Raw genomic sequence first — 13,019 nt, forward strand, 5'->3', positions numbered from 1 at the left:
TAAAAGGTAGGGAATATAGATAAAACGGGTTAGGCGTGTTTACTATAACATCCTTAATACATCAACCGTACAAAATATGTCCATTGCAACTGGTATTGATAAGATTCAACTAGTCAGTTCATACTTGATAAGTCATGAGGGGTAGTTGCTGGGGCACTTCAAATGTGCAAGAGCCCGTCCCAAGTCGGCTGCAGCGGAGGCGAGGTGTTCCTCCGGGTCGAACCGTGGATCGGTGCCACTGACATGTGTACCTAAAAGAAGGAAGTAAACTTTAGAAGCTAAACTTCAAATGCATAAATGATGTAAAATAGTATAAGACATGGGATGCAGCTAACCTCGACGGCAAACAACAACATCGCCCGTTATTGCCATGCATAAGTACATGGAAAGACATGTTAACTACAATAGGGTTAGCATCCACCAAAAATAGCAAATGGAAATAAAAGGACAACATCTTTGGTATATCTTCATTGCGAAGAGTAGGACGGTAGCAATGGGACGGATTAAAAATGGATACAACTATTAATTGCAACAGGCTTAACAACATCCTACGTCATCTTTTGTAAGTTTGTAGCTGTTATTGGTGAAATTGAGCTAGACAATTCATACTTGAACATCCAAAAGTATGCAGTACTGAAAATAACAAGGCACGTTTAACTACATGTAACCTAGTATAGCCAATGAAACTGATACTGATAAAAATGCAATTGACACAGTTAAGCATCGCAAGGCAAGTGATGCCACAACAGAGAATGACCCTTTTGTCTATAGAAAGGTGGGGGAAATAGCTAAGACGCGTTAGGCATGTTTACTACAACATGCTAAATACATTAACCGTACAAAACATAGCCATTGCAACTGGTATTGGTAAGATTGAACTCGTCAGTTCATACTTGATAAGTCTTGAGGGGTAGTTGGTGGGGCACTTCAACTTGGCACAGCCCGCCCCAAGTCAACGGCATGGGAGGTGAGGTGTTCCTCCAGGTTGAAGTGTGGATTAGTGTCACTGACATGTGTACCTGCATGCAACAAGTAAATGTTAGAAATTAAACTACGATTGCACAAATGATGTGAAATATTGTAAGACATGGGGTGCATCTAACCTCGACGGCAAACAACAACACCGTCCGTTATGGCCCCGCGTAAGTACATGGAAATGCATGTTAAGTACGACATGGTTAGCATCCACCAAAAATAGCAAATGAAAATAAAACAACAACATCTCTAGTGATATCTTCATTGCGGAGAGTGGCACGGTAGCAAAGGGACAAATTAAAAAAATGGATACAACTGTTAATTATAACAGGCTTAACAACATCTTGAGTCATATATTGTAAGTTTGTTGCTGGTACTGGTTAAATTGAGCTGGACAGTTAATACTTGAACATCACACAATATGTAGTACTAAAATAAACAAGGCATGGACATGCTTAATACATCCACAGTACAAAACATAGCCATTGCAACTGGTATCGGTAAGATTGAGCTAGTCAGATTATACTTGGTAAGTCCTGGGGTGTAGTTGATGGGGCACTTCATTTGAGCCAGAGCCTGCACCAAGTCGGAGTCGGCGGGGGCGGAGGCGATGTGTTCCTCTGGGTCGACACGCACAACGGCCATCGCGCCATCGACCGCCATCAACTCCTCGATCTCCACATGATACATGGTTGGGCATGCGTGGCAATGCTCTGGACGTAGGGGCGGTGGGGTTTTGAAGGCATGAGGATGTTTCGCAAGCGCCATTTAAGCAATTAGGTCGTGGCCGTAATAGAGATCGATGGGTTAGCTGACTGGATCGATGATGCTCGAGCACAACGTAGATATGGTTTAAGTTGTGGTTGCGATGGCGGCGGCGGCGGTTTGAGCTGCCGAGAGGGGGGGGGGATATTGCAGAAATGTGATGGGTGGGGATGTGGTAGGAGGAATAAATTCTGAAATCGCACGCCTATTGAAATTTTTGCTGTGAAACTTGAAACTTGGGCGGAGGAAACACACAACTCAAACAAAACGCGTAAAATACTCGTGTGCGAGAAAAGAGAAAATTAACGGATCCCGTCTTAAAAAAACTACATCGTGTAGTTAAATTTTTGACTCAATGGACGTTTGCTTTATTAAAAAAAGATTGCACATGTAACTAACTTATGAATCATTAACGCAAAAAACGCATACGGGTACGCCATAGAAATCGTGTGTTTTGTGATATTTTTAATAATTCTTATATCTATCAGGATCTACAACCATCTGTGTAAATATAAAAATCCCTTTCATTGTAGCAAGGTTATTCAATGTACGTTAACAATAAATAGTAGTACCAACTTAAAGTACTACTATTAATTTGCTCTAAAACTACTCTATCTGTTTCTAAATATAAGTCTTTTAAGATATTACATTAGGAGTCTACATACGAAGCAAAATGAGTGAATCTACACTCTAAAGTATGTCTATATACATCCGTACATAATCCATTAATGAAACCTCTTTAAAGACTTATATTTAGAAACAGAGTGAGTAGTATATAGTAGTGGTAGATGCTCGTTTTTAATTATACAAACTTACGGTTGACACACACTAACTACTTCTCACATACTAACTACTTCTCACATGCTAGCATTGGGGGCATGCTAGCGAGACGTCGTCATTCTTCTTCCCGGACTTGTCGGCGGCAGCCCACCGTGCTTGGATCTTCGCCGAGCTCTCCTCCGCACAGTGTGCGGCCTCTTCTTTCTTGTGACGGCTGGACTCTCTTTTCTTGACTGCTTTCTACATTTTCCGCTCCTTCTCACTTGCTTTGGCCGCCTTTTGATCCATCGCACATTCGCCCATGGCAGCATCAAAGTCCGCCCAGGTAGTTGTGCGACCGCGGGCGGCGATGAACTCGACGCGGTGGGATGCCATCGCTTCCTTGTCATGTGTGCGGTCGCGAGAGGCGAGGAACTCGGCACATCGGGATGCCGTCGCCTCCTTACCAGTTACTGTGCAGCGCACTGCCATGAACGACCCTTAAGAGAGTTCTGGGACAAAGTGGCCAGACAACCGGAAAAGTGCGATGGTTATTAAGAGCTCAAGGACAAACGATGATGGAAATTTGGCTTCTCTTACAATCTCAGTCATTCGTTATCGCACACGGTTCATCTCCGTCGCCTTTGAAAACAGTGTGCGCTGAGCCTATTGTGTGTTGCGTTATGTTCGGCCGGAACCTTAGCCACGCAAATCGCGCGTGTACACCCTAGGATGCACCATGATTTTTTGATTCTTTCACGTGGCGCGTCTACACATATTATTTATTTATGACAAAATTTTAAATAATAAAAACATGATTTTTTGAGGGGTGTTACAGAAGGTTCTGTTCATTCATGGGTTTCAGGTTTGGTTACTCTTGTCGAGGGCTATGTCATGGGCTCGTGCGCTTATCTAATGGTTTCGTCGGCTCCTGACAGGAGCGACGACGACGCGCACCGTCTTCTCGCGTTGATGGATGTGGTGAATCAGCTCTTAAAGGATCCGTTTGTAATTTTCTTTATTTCTGAGGCGCATTATACTACTGATTGTTGGCAATATAGTCGTGGGGCCATTCGCCAAAATAAAGAGGCTATGATGTGAAAGCTTAGGTCCATAGAACTGATTAATCTAAACTCGGAAAAGGTAATCTAAACTGAGATAGAGAAATCATCCGAAGACGAATGTTTAGGCAAAAAATTCATCATGGTTTACAGTGATATATACTTCCTGTGTTCTAAAATAAATGCCTTAAGATTAGTACAACTTTATATTAAAAATAGTATAAAATTAAGACACCTATTTTAGGACGGAGTGAACATTTTCCTTTTCTCCAGGGCAAAAGAGAGCACATTTTCGGTAAGGAAAAACACGATCCGGGAGGCCACAGAAACGGCGGGGTAGCCACGCGGCCGAATCGCAGCCGTCCAGACCACGTGCCCGTTCCCCGATCGCGCGGTCCTAGACCGGTCAACCCGAGTGGCCCTCGTCTCGCCACCCTCCTCCTCGTCCAGCATACGGGCCCAACACCACCACCCAGGGGCCGGATCCTCTGCGGCCGCCCCCTCCCGCATCTCCCTTCCACCAGCACCGGCCATGCCGGACGACGCCGTCACCGCCGGCCAGCACCCCCGCAGAAGATCCCGGGGTGTCTGCGGCGATGGCGCAGTGGCCTTGACTGTTTAGATTTGCAGGAGCAAACAGTATCGATAACAGAGCATAAAAAGCCTTTTCTTTCCTGCAGGCCCGCCACCCTGCATCATCTCATCTCATCCCATCTTTTTTCCTTTTTTCTCCAGCTGATCCCCCTTCATTCCATTCTTTCCATGCCAATATCTTGCAGCAAAAAACCACACATCTTTCTTTGCCCCTTTTTTCATCTATTAATATCAGCAGCAGCGCATTTCTCTGCCAAGCTTTGTTTACAACACACGGGGGATAAAAAGACTACATGAAAGAAAGAAAAAGCAAAGTGTCAATCTTGAAAGAATGGAAGCCTGATTTTAAAAACAAACAAATAAAAACACCCACGCCGGTCTGGTCTCTAAAAAGCGGTGGCAATTTCTTTTTTTACTGCTACTATAACCCCCGCTCCACGCCTGAAGAATCTTTCTTCTGGGCCTGCGATTCCTTAAGGAATCCTGCTTCTGTGACACTGGACTGGAGCCTTGCAATGCGATGCTTAAAGCTGTCCCCTCACGTCCCATCCCACTGTAACCATGCCCAAGCCATCCCGTTATGTAATCTCTCTGCTTTGAACTTCAATTATCTTTAGACACCACACCAGCGCCAGTAAAAAAAAACTGCAGTGAAGTTTGTAATAAGTGATGCACTATACGTAGTTTGCAAGTAATTTGTAAACATGCAGTGGTGTTTAATAAGCATTGTAAAGAAAAGGGTAAGCAAGTCATGTCTGGGAAGGAAATGTTTCATTCCAATCTGAAATATACCCAACACAAAAGTGAAGAGAGAGAGAGAGAGAGGCTGAGTGTAGGGAGAGAAAGACTGAGTGTAGAGAGAGAGGGAGGGAGTAGAGGGGTCACTGTCAGTCCTGGCTTGGCCACTGGACCGGGCGCAGTATTAAAACGAGGGCAGGCAGGGCGTGCTCACCCCTTCCAACACCAACCACCCCCCAAGAAACCGGAAAGCGAGCGGCATGGCGACCCGCAGCGGAGCACGCCTCCCCGCCCCCTCCTCCTCCTCTCCCTCTCGCAGGCCATGACGCGCCACCGCCCTTGGCCTCCTCACCCCCATCATCCTCCTCCTCCCCATCCTCTTCGCGTAGCAGCACCAGCAGCGGCGACAGACAGCGGCGCCGGCAAGATGGCGAGGCTCTCCCCTGGGGCGGCGGCGCCGCAGGTGGACACGGGCAAGTACGTCCGCTACACGCCGGAGCAGGTGGAGGCGCTCGAGCGCGTCTACAACGAGTGCCCCAAGCCCAGCTCCCTCCGCCGCCAGCAGATCATCCGGGACTGCCCCATCCTCTGCAACATCGAGCCCAAGCAGATCAAGGTCTGGTTCCAGAACCGAAGGTCAGCACCCTCTCCCCCTCTCCCTCCCCGATCTGGGCCGCTCTAGGTTTTCGTCTGCCGCTGCCGGGAATGCGGGAAACCAGCTTCCTCTGCGTTCTGCAAGAGGGGCATTTTTTCTGGGGCGTGGATTTCAGCAATGCGACGAGCTCCTGTGATTTTCTCTCTCGCGGAAAGGGCCAAGCTTGGGGGAAATTTTGGGAGTGGCAGGTTATCTTCTGTATGGTTTATTTGGTGCCTTCTTTACTCTGTTCTTGGAGGTTCAAATGTGTCTCCATCAAATGCAAACAAACGCCTAAAATAAAGGACGGCCTCTGCCTGCTGCTAGCTCGCATCTGGTCTTTGTTTAGGCTCTATTTTTATCCGAGCATCTTCTCAAGATTTTTGACAAGCTCTCCGCGCTGATTTGGGCCCTGCGCCCCCACTGTTCTTTGCCATTTGTGGATTTCCTGGTCAAACAATCTCACATGTCTTCCGTTGGATTTATATGGGAAGATTTGGGCTGTGACTGTCACTCCCAAATCTGGGCTCTACTGTTTTGGTGCTGCAATGGGTTTCTCCAACAAATATTCCCTCGGGCATTTCTTGTTTCCTGTGCATCCTCTCGCCACTGTCTCGTGTGCCGGTGTTCTTGTTTACTGTGCTATCTTATTTTAACTTCATCTCTTATGTTACTTTATTGTTGAATCTTTAGTGGATGGGTACATGTAGGGCAACATCTTTTTCCTGTGCTTGGTAAATCTGTGTAAGAACATGAAGAAGAACATCACTTCTTGGCAGTAGTAGTTTGCTAGTATCATACAGTACCCATGAAGGGGAAACATGGCCCAAGAATCTTCTACCCATTACAAGATGTTGAAATCTGGTGTGGACTTTCGCAGATGCAGGCACACACACACACACATCACTGTCAATTAGGCAATGATTCACACATATCTGTTCCATTTGCATAGTAGTATTAACCATTTGTCTCTTTTGCAAAGGGCTTTTTGTGCCTTGTTCCTGTTTGATTTGATGAGGCACACTTTATGACATAAGGGGGGCACATTGCAGGATCTTGCCTTTGCCTAATAACAAGAATATCATTGTGTTAGAGGCCACCCGCTATCCTTTCAGCACTAGTTTTATCCAGGTGCGCGTGCCACCGAACTGAATCGTGTGGCTTTTTCTTGTGATAGGTGCCGGGAGAAGCAGCGCAAGGAGTCCTCCCGCATGCAGACGGTGAACCGGAAGCTGACCGCGATGAACAAGCTGCTCATGGAGGAGAATGACCGGCTGCAGAAGCAGGTGTCGCGTCTCGTCTACGAGAACGTGTCGGCCAAGAGCCTCAAGACTAAGATCCACAATGTGAGCTCACACTGCCCTTTAAAATGCTATGTGTGCTTGTGTACTTGATGTGGTTTCATGCTGTGTTGCTGATTCAGAGGATTCAGTGGCTATTGCCTTTCTTGTTTCACCTGTGGTGACATTTTCTTGCAATCCCTGCAGGCTTCTGCGGCCACCACGGACACGAGCTGCGAGTCTGTGGTGACGAGTGGTCAGCAGCAAGCCCTAGCAGCACCGCGTCCGCAGAGGGATGCAAACAACCCAGCTGGGTAAGTGCAATGCCGAGTCTCATTTCTTAGGTAAATGGGGTTTGGTCGAGGCATGTCTTGCTGAGATGCTGTTTGTCTTGTGCAGTCTTCTCGCAATCGCTGAGGAGACCTTGACAGCGTTCATGTCCAAGGCGACCGGAACCGCTGTCGAATGGGTGCAAATGATGGGAATGAAGGTAATGCCTTCATTGTACATGATGATAGCAGTGCACGTTGTGCTGGCTTTCTACCAAGTTTGTTCTAACCGCTCTAAACTGGAACTTGGCTGCAGCCTGGTCCGGATTCCATTGGAATCATCGCTGTTTCGCACAATTGTATTGGCGTAGCAGCCCGAGCTTGCGGTCTTGTGAGCCTTGAGCCCACAAAGGTATGATGTTGCTCATTGACATTGCTTTTATTTATTTTCTTTCTGCAGTTACTAGGCAGCTCCTAACAAGCTTCGTTTTTAGGTTGCGGAGATCCTCAAGGATCGTCCATCTTGGTATCGCGACTGTCGTTGCGTTGATATCCTCCATGTCTTCCCTACGGGTAATGGTGGAACTATCGAGTTAATCTACATGCAGGTGTGTATCTGCTCACAATTAAGTTACAGTTTCATATGTTTGTTGCTTTACTAGTGGATCTATTGGTTGTTGGTGATGATCATTGCCATTTCAATTTCTTAGACTTATGCGCCGACGACTTTGGCGGCTCCACGCGATTTCTGGACGCTCCGCTACACCTGCGGCCTTGAAGATGGCAGTCTTGTGGTATTAAACTGATCTTTAATTGCTTGTTATGATCTTACCAAACAGTATACATGTCTCCTGTCGCTGTTGATTGTTGTTGGTCTTTGTCATGTTCTGATTGGGCTCAATCTGTTTGGATGAACATTATTACTGTGACTTATAACTCTGGTGTAATGATTCTGTTTGTGATGGTGCTTTTGCTGCCATTTCTTCACAATTGCAGTAAGTACCCCACAGTGTTGCTTATAGTGTGATGCTGTTGTTCTGCAGATCTGTGAAAGGTCATTGACCCAGTCCACGGGTGGTCCATCTGGGCCTAACACTCCTGGTTTTATTAGAGCCGAGGTGCTCCCTAGTGGTTATCTGATTCGACCGTGCGAGGGAGGTGGCTCCATGATCCACATTGTGGATCATGTTGATTTGGATGTAAGTGACAACAAAGGCTTTCATATCAGTGAGTGTCACACTTGAGTACTGTTGCAAGAAATCCATCTTATAAATTCTATGTATCTATAGGCTTGGAGTGTGCCTGAAGTCCTTAGACCGCTCTATGAATCTCCAAAGATCGTTGCACAGAAGATGACTATTGCGGTATGTGTGCCATTCCATTTGGTTGTTGCCCCCCATTCGTTGGCCTTCTGTAGCAAAGCTGAATTTGTTAGTTTATCGATTCACGAGTGACATGTCAGGCAAATCATTTTCTCTTCATGCTAATGGCTCTTTACGTGCAGGCACTGCGACACATCAGGCAAATCGCGCATGAATCAAGTGGTGAAATCCCCTACGGTGCTGGACGCCAGCCTGCAGTTCTCAGAACCTTCAGCCAAAGGCTCAGCAGGTCAGTAACATTAGAATGGCCATGTGGTCTTCAAGGCATCTGCATTTGTCTACAATGTCTCTAAACTCGATACACTGACTTTGCAGAGGCTTCAACGATGCTGTGAGTGGATTTCCAGATGATGGTTGGTCTTTGTTGACGAGTGATGGTGCTGAGGATATTACCATCACAGTAAACTCATCACCAAACAAGCTTGTTGGATCCCACATCAGCCCTTCCCCGCTCTTTTCTGCTATCGGAGGTGGCATTTTGTGTGCAAAGGCATCAATGCTAGTGCAGGTATTTACTGATACCCTATTCAGTTTATTGATCCTCTTTTTACATGGACAATCTTTATGTTTGTTCGGTTGTTCCACATCACCAGATTTATTCCTCCTATCATACTTAACCAAGTGTACTTCTGGATAATGTAGGATGTCCCTCCTGCTTTACTTGTGCGATTTCTGAGGGAGCATCGCTCCGAATGGGCTGATCCTGGTGTTGATGCTTATTCTGCTGCCTCTTTGAGGGCCAGCCCGTACGCAGTTCCAGGTTTAAGAGCTGGTGGGTTCATGGGAAATCAGGTTATACTGCCACTCGCGCACACCCTGGAGCATGAAGAGGTAACGAGTCAATTCAGCCCTTTCTCAGTTCTCTCAGCATAATGGATTGCCAGTATCAGTGCATCAAGCTAGATTTTTTTTTATTTGCAGTTCCTTGAGGTCCTTAGGCTGGAAGGACATGGTTTTAGCCACGACGAGGTGCTTCTTGCACGAGATATGTACCTTCTGCAGGTATGGTGTTTTCCTGTCTGTTTCGTTAGGATGTTCTATATAGTTGCCAGTGTCCTGATGGTATGATGTTATTTTGGTACCCCCCAGCTTTGCAGCGGTGTTGATGAGAATGCTTCAGGCGCTTGTGCGCAGCTTGTCTTTGCACCTATTGATGAATCTTTTGCTGATGATGCGCCGCTGCTACCCTCAGGCTTCCGTGTTATACCTCTGGACACAAAGACGGTTAGTACATTTGAAAAATGCTGCTATATATTCCTAAGGCTCATCTGGTTTTCGTTATGCCACAACTAAGTGCTAACTAGTTGATTATACCCTGGACTGCAGGATGTGCCATCTGCCACACGCACACTTGACCTTGCGTCTGCCCTTGAGGTTGGATCTGGTGGAGCTTTGCGCGGTTCAGGTGACTCCCCCGGTGGCTGCACGAGGTCGGTCTTGACCATTGCCTTCCAGTTCTCATTTGAGAACCACCTCCGAGAAAGCGTGGCAGCAATGGCGAGGCAGTATGTGAGGGCTGTTATGGCATCCGTGCAGAGGGTGGCCATGGCAATAGCTCCTTCTCGCCTCGGCTCACAGATCCAACTGAAGCACCCTCCGGGCTCCCCCGAGGCGCTTACCCTCGCTAGCTGGATTGGCAGGAGCTACAGGTAAAATAAAACCCTCTACTTGGGGTTGGCATGTTGCGGCCTTATCGCCTTATCCTGAAATCATGTATGCTTTTGTTGTTGCCCACTGTTTCTCAAGTTGTGAAAACTTGCAGGGCTCACACTGGAGAAGAGATCCGTTGGTTGGACACTGAAGAAGCGGATTCTCCCCTGAAGCTCCTGTGGAACCACAGCGACGCCATACTCTGCTGCTCTCTGAAGGTGATTTTCTCAGTCAGTTGTTTTGCCTGTGCTGCTACTCCAAAAAGGAATGAAAAAATTTCTTATCCTGAAACCCACCATCTAACCGTGCCAAGGGTGTCTTTTTTTGGCAGCCTGCTCCGATGTTCACCTTCGGCAACAACGCGGCCCTTGACATGCTGGAGACGACGCTGGTGAACCTGCAGGACATCTCGCTGGAGGCGATCCTGGACGACGAGGGGCGCAAGGCGCTGTGCGCCGAGTTCTCCAAGGTCATGCAGCAGGTAACTTCAACTGACCAGCAGCAATGCACCTCCGTTGGTTACATGAGTAGATGACTGAATGAGATGTTCCATTTGATGATGCAGGGTTTCGCGTACCTCCCCGGGGGCGTGTGCAAGTCGAGCATGGGGCGGCAGGCGTCATACGAGCAGGCGGTGGCGTGGAAGGTGGTGGGTGATGACGTGGCGGGCGCGCCGCACTGCCTTGCCTTCATGTTCGTCAACTGGACCTTCCTGTGACCGCCTCGCCCATCTGCTTGATCAAAAGACCTGAAAACTGCCGTTCGTTTTGTATGGTTCAGTTATCTATCTATGTAACCATCCTATCTATGGACCTATGGTTTGCATGTTTGTTGCCGTGAACCGAAACATAGTTGGCATTCCTTCCTGATCGACAAGAAAGACCTATGTATGTGTGTGTGTAACTGTCAGTCAGTCAGTGTGTGTGATGAACCGAACAGTGGCTTGCGGTTCTTGTAACTTGCTTTGCGTACCCTACCCACCCCTGTGCCCTGTGTGGCTTGCTTGTGTCAGGTCAGGGTTCCCTTGACGTCATGCCCTCTGCCAGTCAAAGGAACTTTCACCTGGCTAGCATTTTGCTAGGATAGTTTTGCTTGTAGGTGAGCATTAAATATGCATAGCTCAGAGTGCATATTGATATGATGGTTCGTTCGCTCTGTGCAATGACCAAGTTCGAACTAACCCCATGAATCGGAATCGGTACCCCTCACTTCCTTGCTCCTCGCTCTCTGCTTCTCCCTCTCCGTTGTTCGTCGCCACCACCGCCGCCGCCCCTGGCACATCTCCAACCGCTGACGATGCCTCGCGATGATGTCCTAGAGTGATGGGGATAGCAGCAAGAGTTCCTTCCATTACCTTAGCCCTGCTTCCGACGATGGCATGTATGTCAGTTGAACTAGGGTTAGGGTTAGGATTCGGGGATTTCTTTGTTGATTTTGTTCTGATCACTTTCACAATTTATGTCTTTCCTTTGCACATGCAGCTCCCTGCTACCACGGAGGACTCCGATTTCGCGGGAATTGAAACTCACATTGATGTGTTCTGCCACGGGCATGGGAAGGCAGCAGAGAGGCATGTTGCTTTCGAGGGAACCCCTACTGGCAGGAGGTTCCTTGCCTGTCCCGAGAAGGTACTGATGCTTTTTGTGGCACTGATTTTGTCAGTAGTTAGTGCTTTGGTAGTTAATTGTTTATATGTTAGTGACCACTAGTGCTTTGGATATGGTGTGATTTGTTTATATGTAGTTCGTTCTTTACTAGTGATATGGTTGTGGCTGCCTCAAGTGCATAGGGTTGTGGCACTGATTTATAGTTGTTAATTTAGAGCTCATATATGATTGTCTTATAGGAGGATAAAAACTATGGTCTGGTTGAATGGATTGATTCATCTTGGTCGACTACAATAAAGAATGCATTGGCCAAGTTGTGGGACATGTATGAAGATTGAAAGAAAAACAGGATTGAGGACAATCTGATGAACTCATTTGCTATTCACACACTGAAAGAAAAACAGGTTGGTTGAAGATGTCAATGGCCTCTTGGATGCCCAGGAGCAGAGGGTTCATATGGCAAGGAAAACTGATGAAATCAAACTGCAGGAGAAGTATGACTTGCTGAAGAACCTGACAGTTTCTCAAGCCACTGTCGTTAGGAACATGAAGTTGAAACTTGATGAAGAGAAGAGCAAGTTGCAGATCCAGATCAGTGAGCTTGAAAAGGTGGTGGAACAGAGCAAGGTCAAGCTGAATGGTATCAATGCATCTTAGATGAATGAGCATCTAATATGCTACTTCTTAGTTATGCTCAAGTTAGGCTGATGTAATATGGCACTTATTAGTGCTATCATCATGGTTATGTAATGGTATTGTATGGATCTCCCAAATATGCTACCTATTAGTTATGTAATGGTATTGTATCGATCTCCCAAATATGCTCAGTGTACTCTGAATGTGATGAAGATGGTTCTTGATATGCTAATGTAGATTGGACAACAAGATATATAGTTCAACATCATACATAGTTCAACGGCATACACAGTTCAACATCTTACATAATTCATCATCACTCAGAGCCAACAAAGGCACTAACAACATAAATAGTTCAACAACACTCACAGCCAACAAAGGCAGCACCAACTAGTTACCAGATGTATATAGATATTCTTTCATCTTGTAGGAAACAGTTCTATTTCTTCTAGTTTGTCTTGGAGACTGAAATATTCCCCTCCTTGGAGGAGCACTAGGAGCAGGGGTAGCATTCTTCCTTGGAGACCTCCTTGGAGGAGCACTAGGTGCAGTAGCTGCAGGTGCAGCAATAATAGCTTTCTTCCTTGGAGGAGCACTAGGTGTAGCAGCAGCAGGTGCATCAGAAGAAGGTGCAGCAGCAGTAGCTTTCTTCCTGGGAGGAGCAGCAGC

General features: G+C 46.8%; 2 protein-coding genes across 2 annotated transcripts; both read left to right on the forward strand.

Moving 5' to 3' along the window:
* The first annotated feature begins 5,101 nt into the window (after positions 1 to 5,101).
* LOC123452727 (homeobox-leucine zipper protein HOX33) lies at positions 5,102 to 11,083 on the forward strand. Its single transcript, XM_045129439.1, has 18 exons — positions 5,102 to 5,528; positions 6,704 to 6,872; positions 7,014 to 7,120; positions 7,206 to 7,296; positions 7,392 to 7,487; positions 7,570 to 7,683; positions 7,786 to 7,869; positions 8,119 to 8,274; positions 8,365 to 8,439; positions 8,580 to 8,686; positions 8,773 to 8,965; positions 9,100 to 9,288; positions 9,379 to 9,459; positions 9,547 to 9,681; positions 9,784 to 10,106; positions 10,220 to 10,325; positions 10,439 to 10,588; positions 10,673 to 11,083. The coding sequence occupies exons 1-18, from the start codon at positions 5,215 to 5,217 to the stop codon at positions 10,823 to 10,825; spliced, it is 2,643 nt and encodes an 880-aa protein (XP_044985374.1). The 5' UTR covers positions 5,102 to 5,214; the 3' UTR covers positions 10,826 to 11,083.
* A 103-nt stretch (positions 11,084 to 11,186) lies between these two features.
* On the forward strand, positions 11,187 to 12,593 carry LOC123452728. The gene is made up of 2 exons (XM_045129440.1): positions 11,187 to 11,735; positions 11,954 to 12,593. The coding sequence occupies exons 1-2, from the start codon at positions 11,430 to 11,432 to the stop codon at positions 12,050 to 12,052; spliced, it is 405 nt and encodes a 134-aa protein (XP_044985375.1). The 5' UTR covers positions 11,187 to 11,429; the 3' UTR covers positions 12,053 to 12,593.
* Positions 12,594 to 13,019: the final 426 nt, after the last annotated feature.

The sequence above is a fragment of the Hordeum vulgare genome, chromosome 5H (assembly GCF_904849725.1).
Source record: "Hordeum vulgare subsp. vulgare chromosome 5H, MorexV3_pseudomolecules_assembly, whole genome shotgun sequence".
Lineage (NCBI taxonomy): Eukaryota > Viridiplantae > Streptophyta > Magnoliopsida > Poales > Poaceae > Hordeum > Hordeum vulgare.

What these genes read in the sequence shown, in the direction of transcription:
- LOC123452727 (XM_045129439.1), top strand. Translation starts at nt 5,215, where the DNA reads ATGACGCGCCACCGCCCTTGGCCTCCTCACCCCCATCATCCTCCTCCT. An exon ending in TGGATCATGTTGATTTGGAT is followed by an intron (nt 8,275 to 8,364) that starts GTAAGTGACAAC and finishes ATGTATCTATAG; the next exon opens with GCTTGGAGTGTGCCTGAAGT. An exon ending in TACCTCTGGACACAAAGACG is followed by an intron (nt 9,682 to 9,783) that starts GTTAGTACATTT and finishes CCTGGACTGCAG; the next exon opens with GATGTGCCATCTGCCACACG.
- LOC123452728 (XM_045129440.1), top strand. Translation starts at nt 11,430, where the DNA reads ATGGGGATAGCAGCAAGAGTTCCTTCCATTACCTTAGCCCTGCTTCCG. An exon ending in TCCTTGCCTGTCCCGAGAAG is followed by an intron (nt 11,736 to 11,953) that starts GTACTGATGCTT and finishes ATTGTCTTATAG; the next exon opens with GAGGATAAAAACTATGGTCT.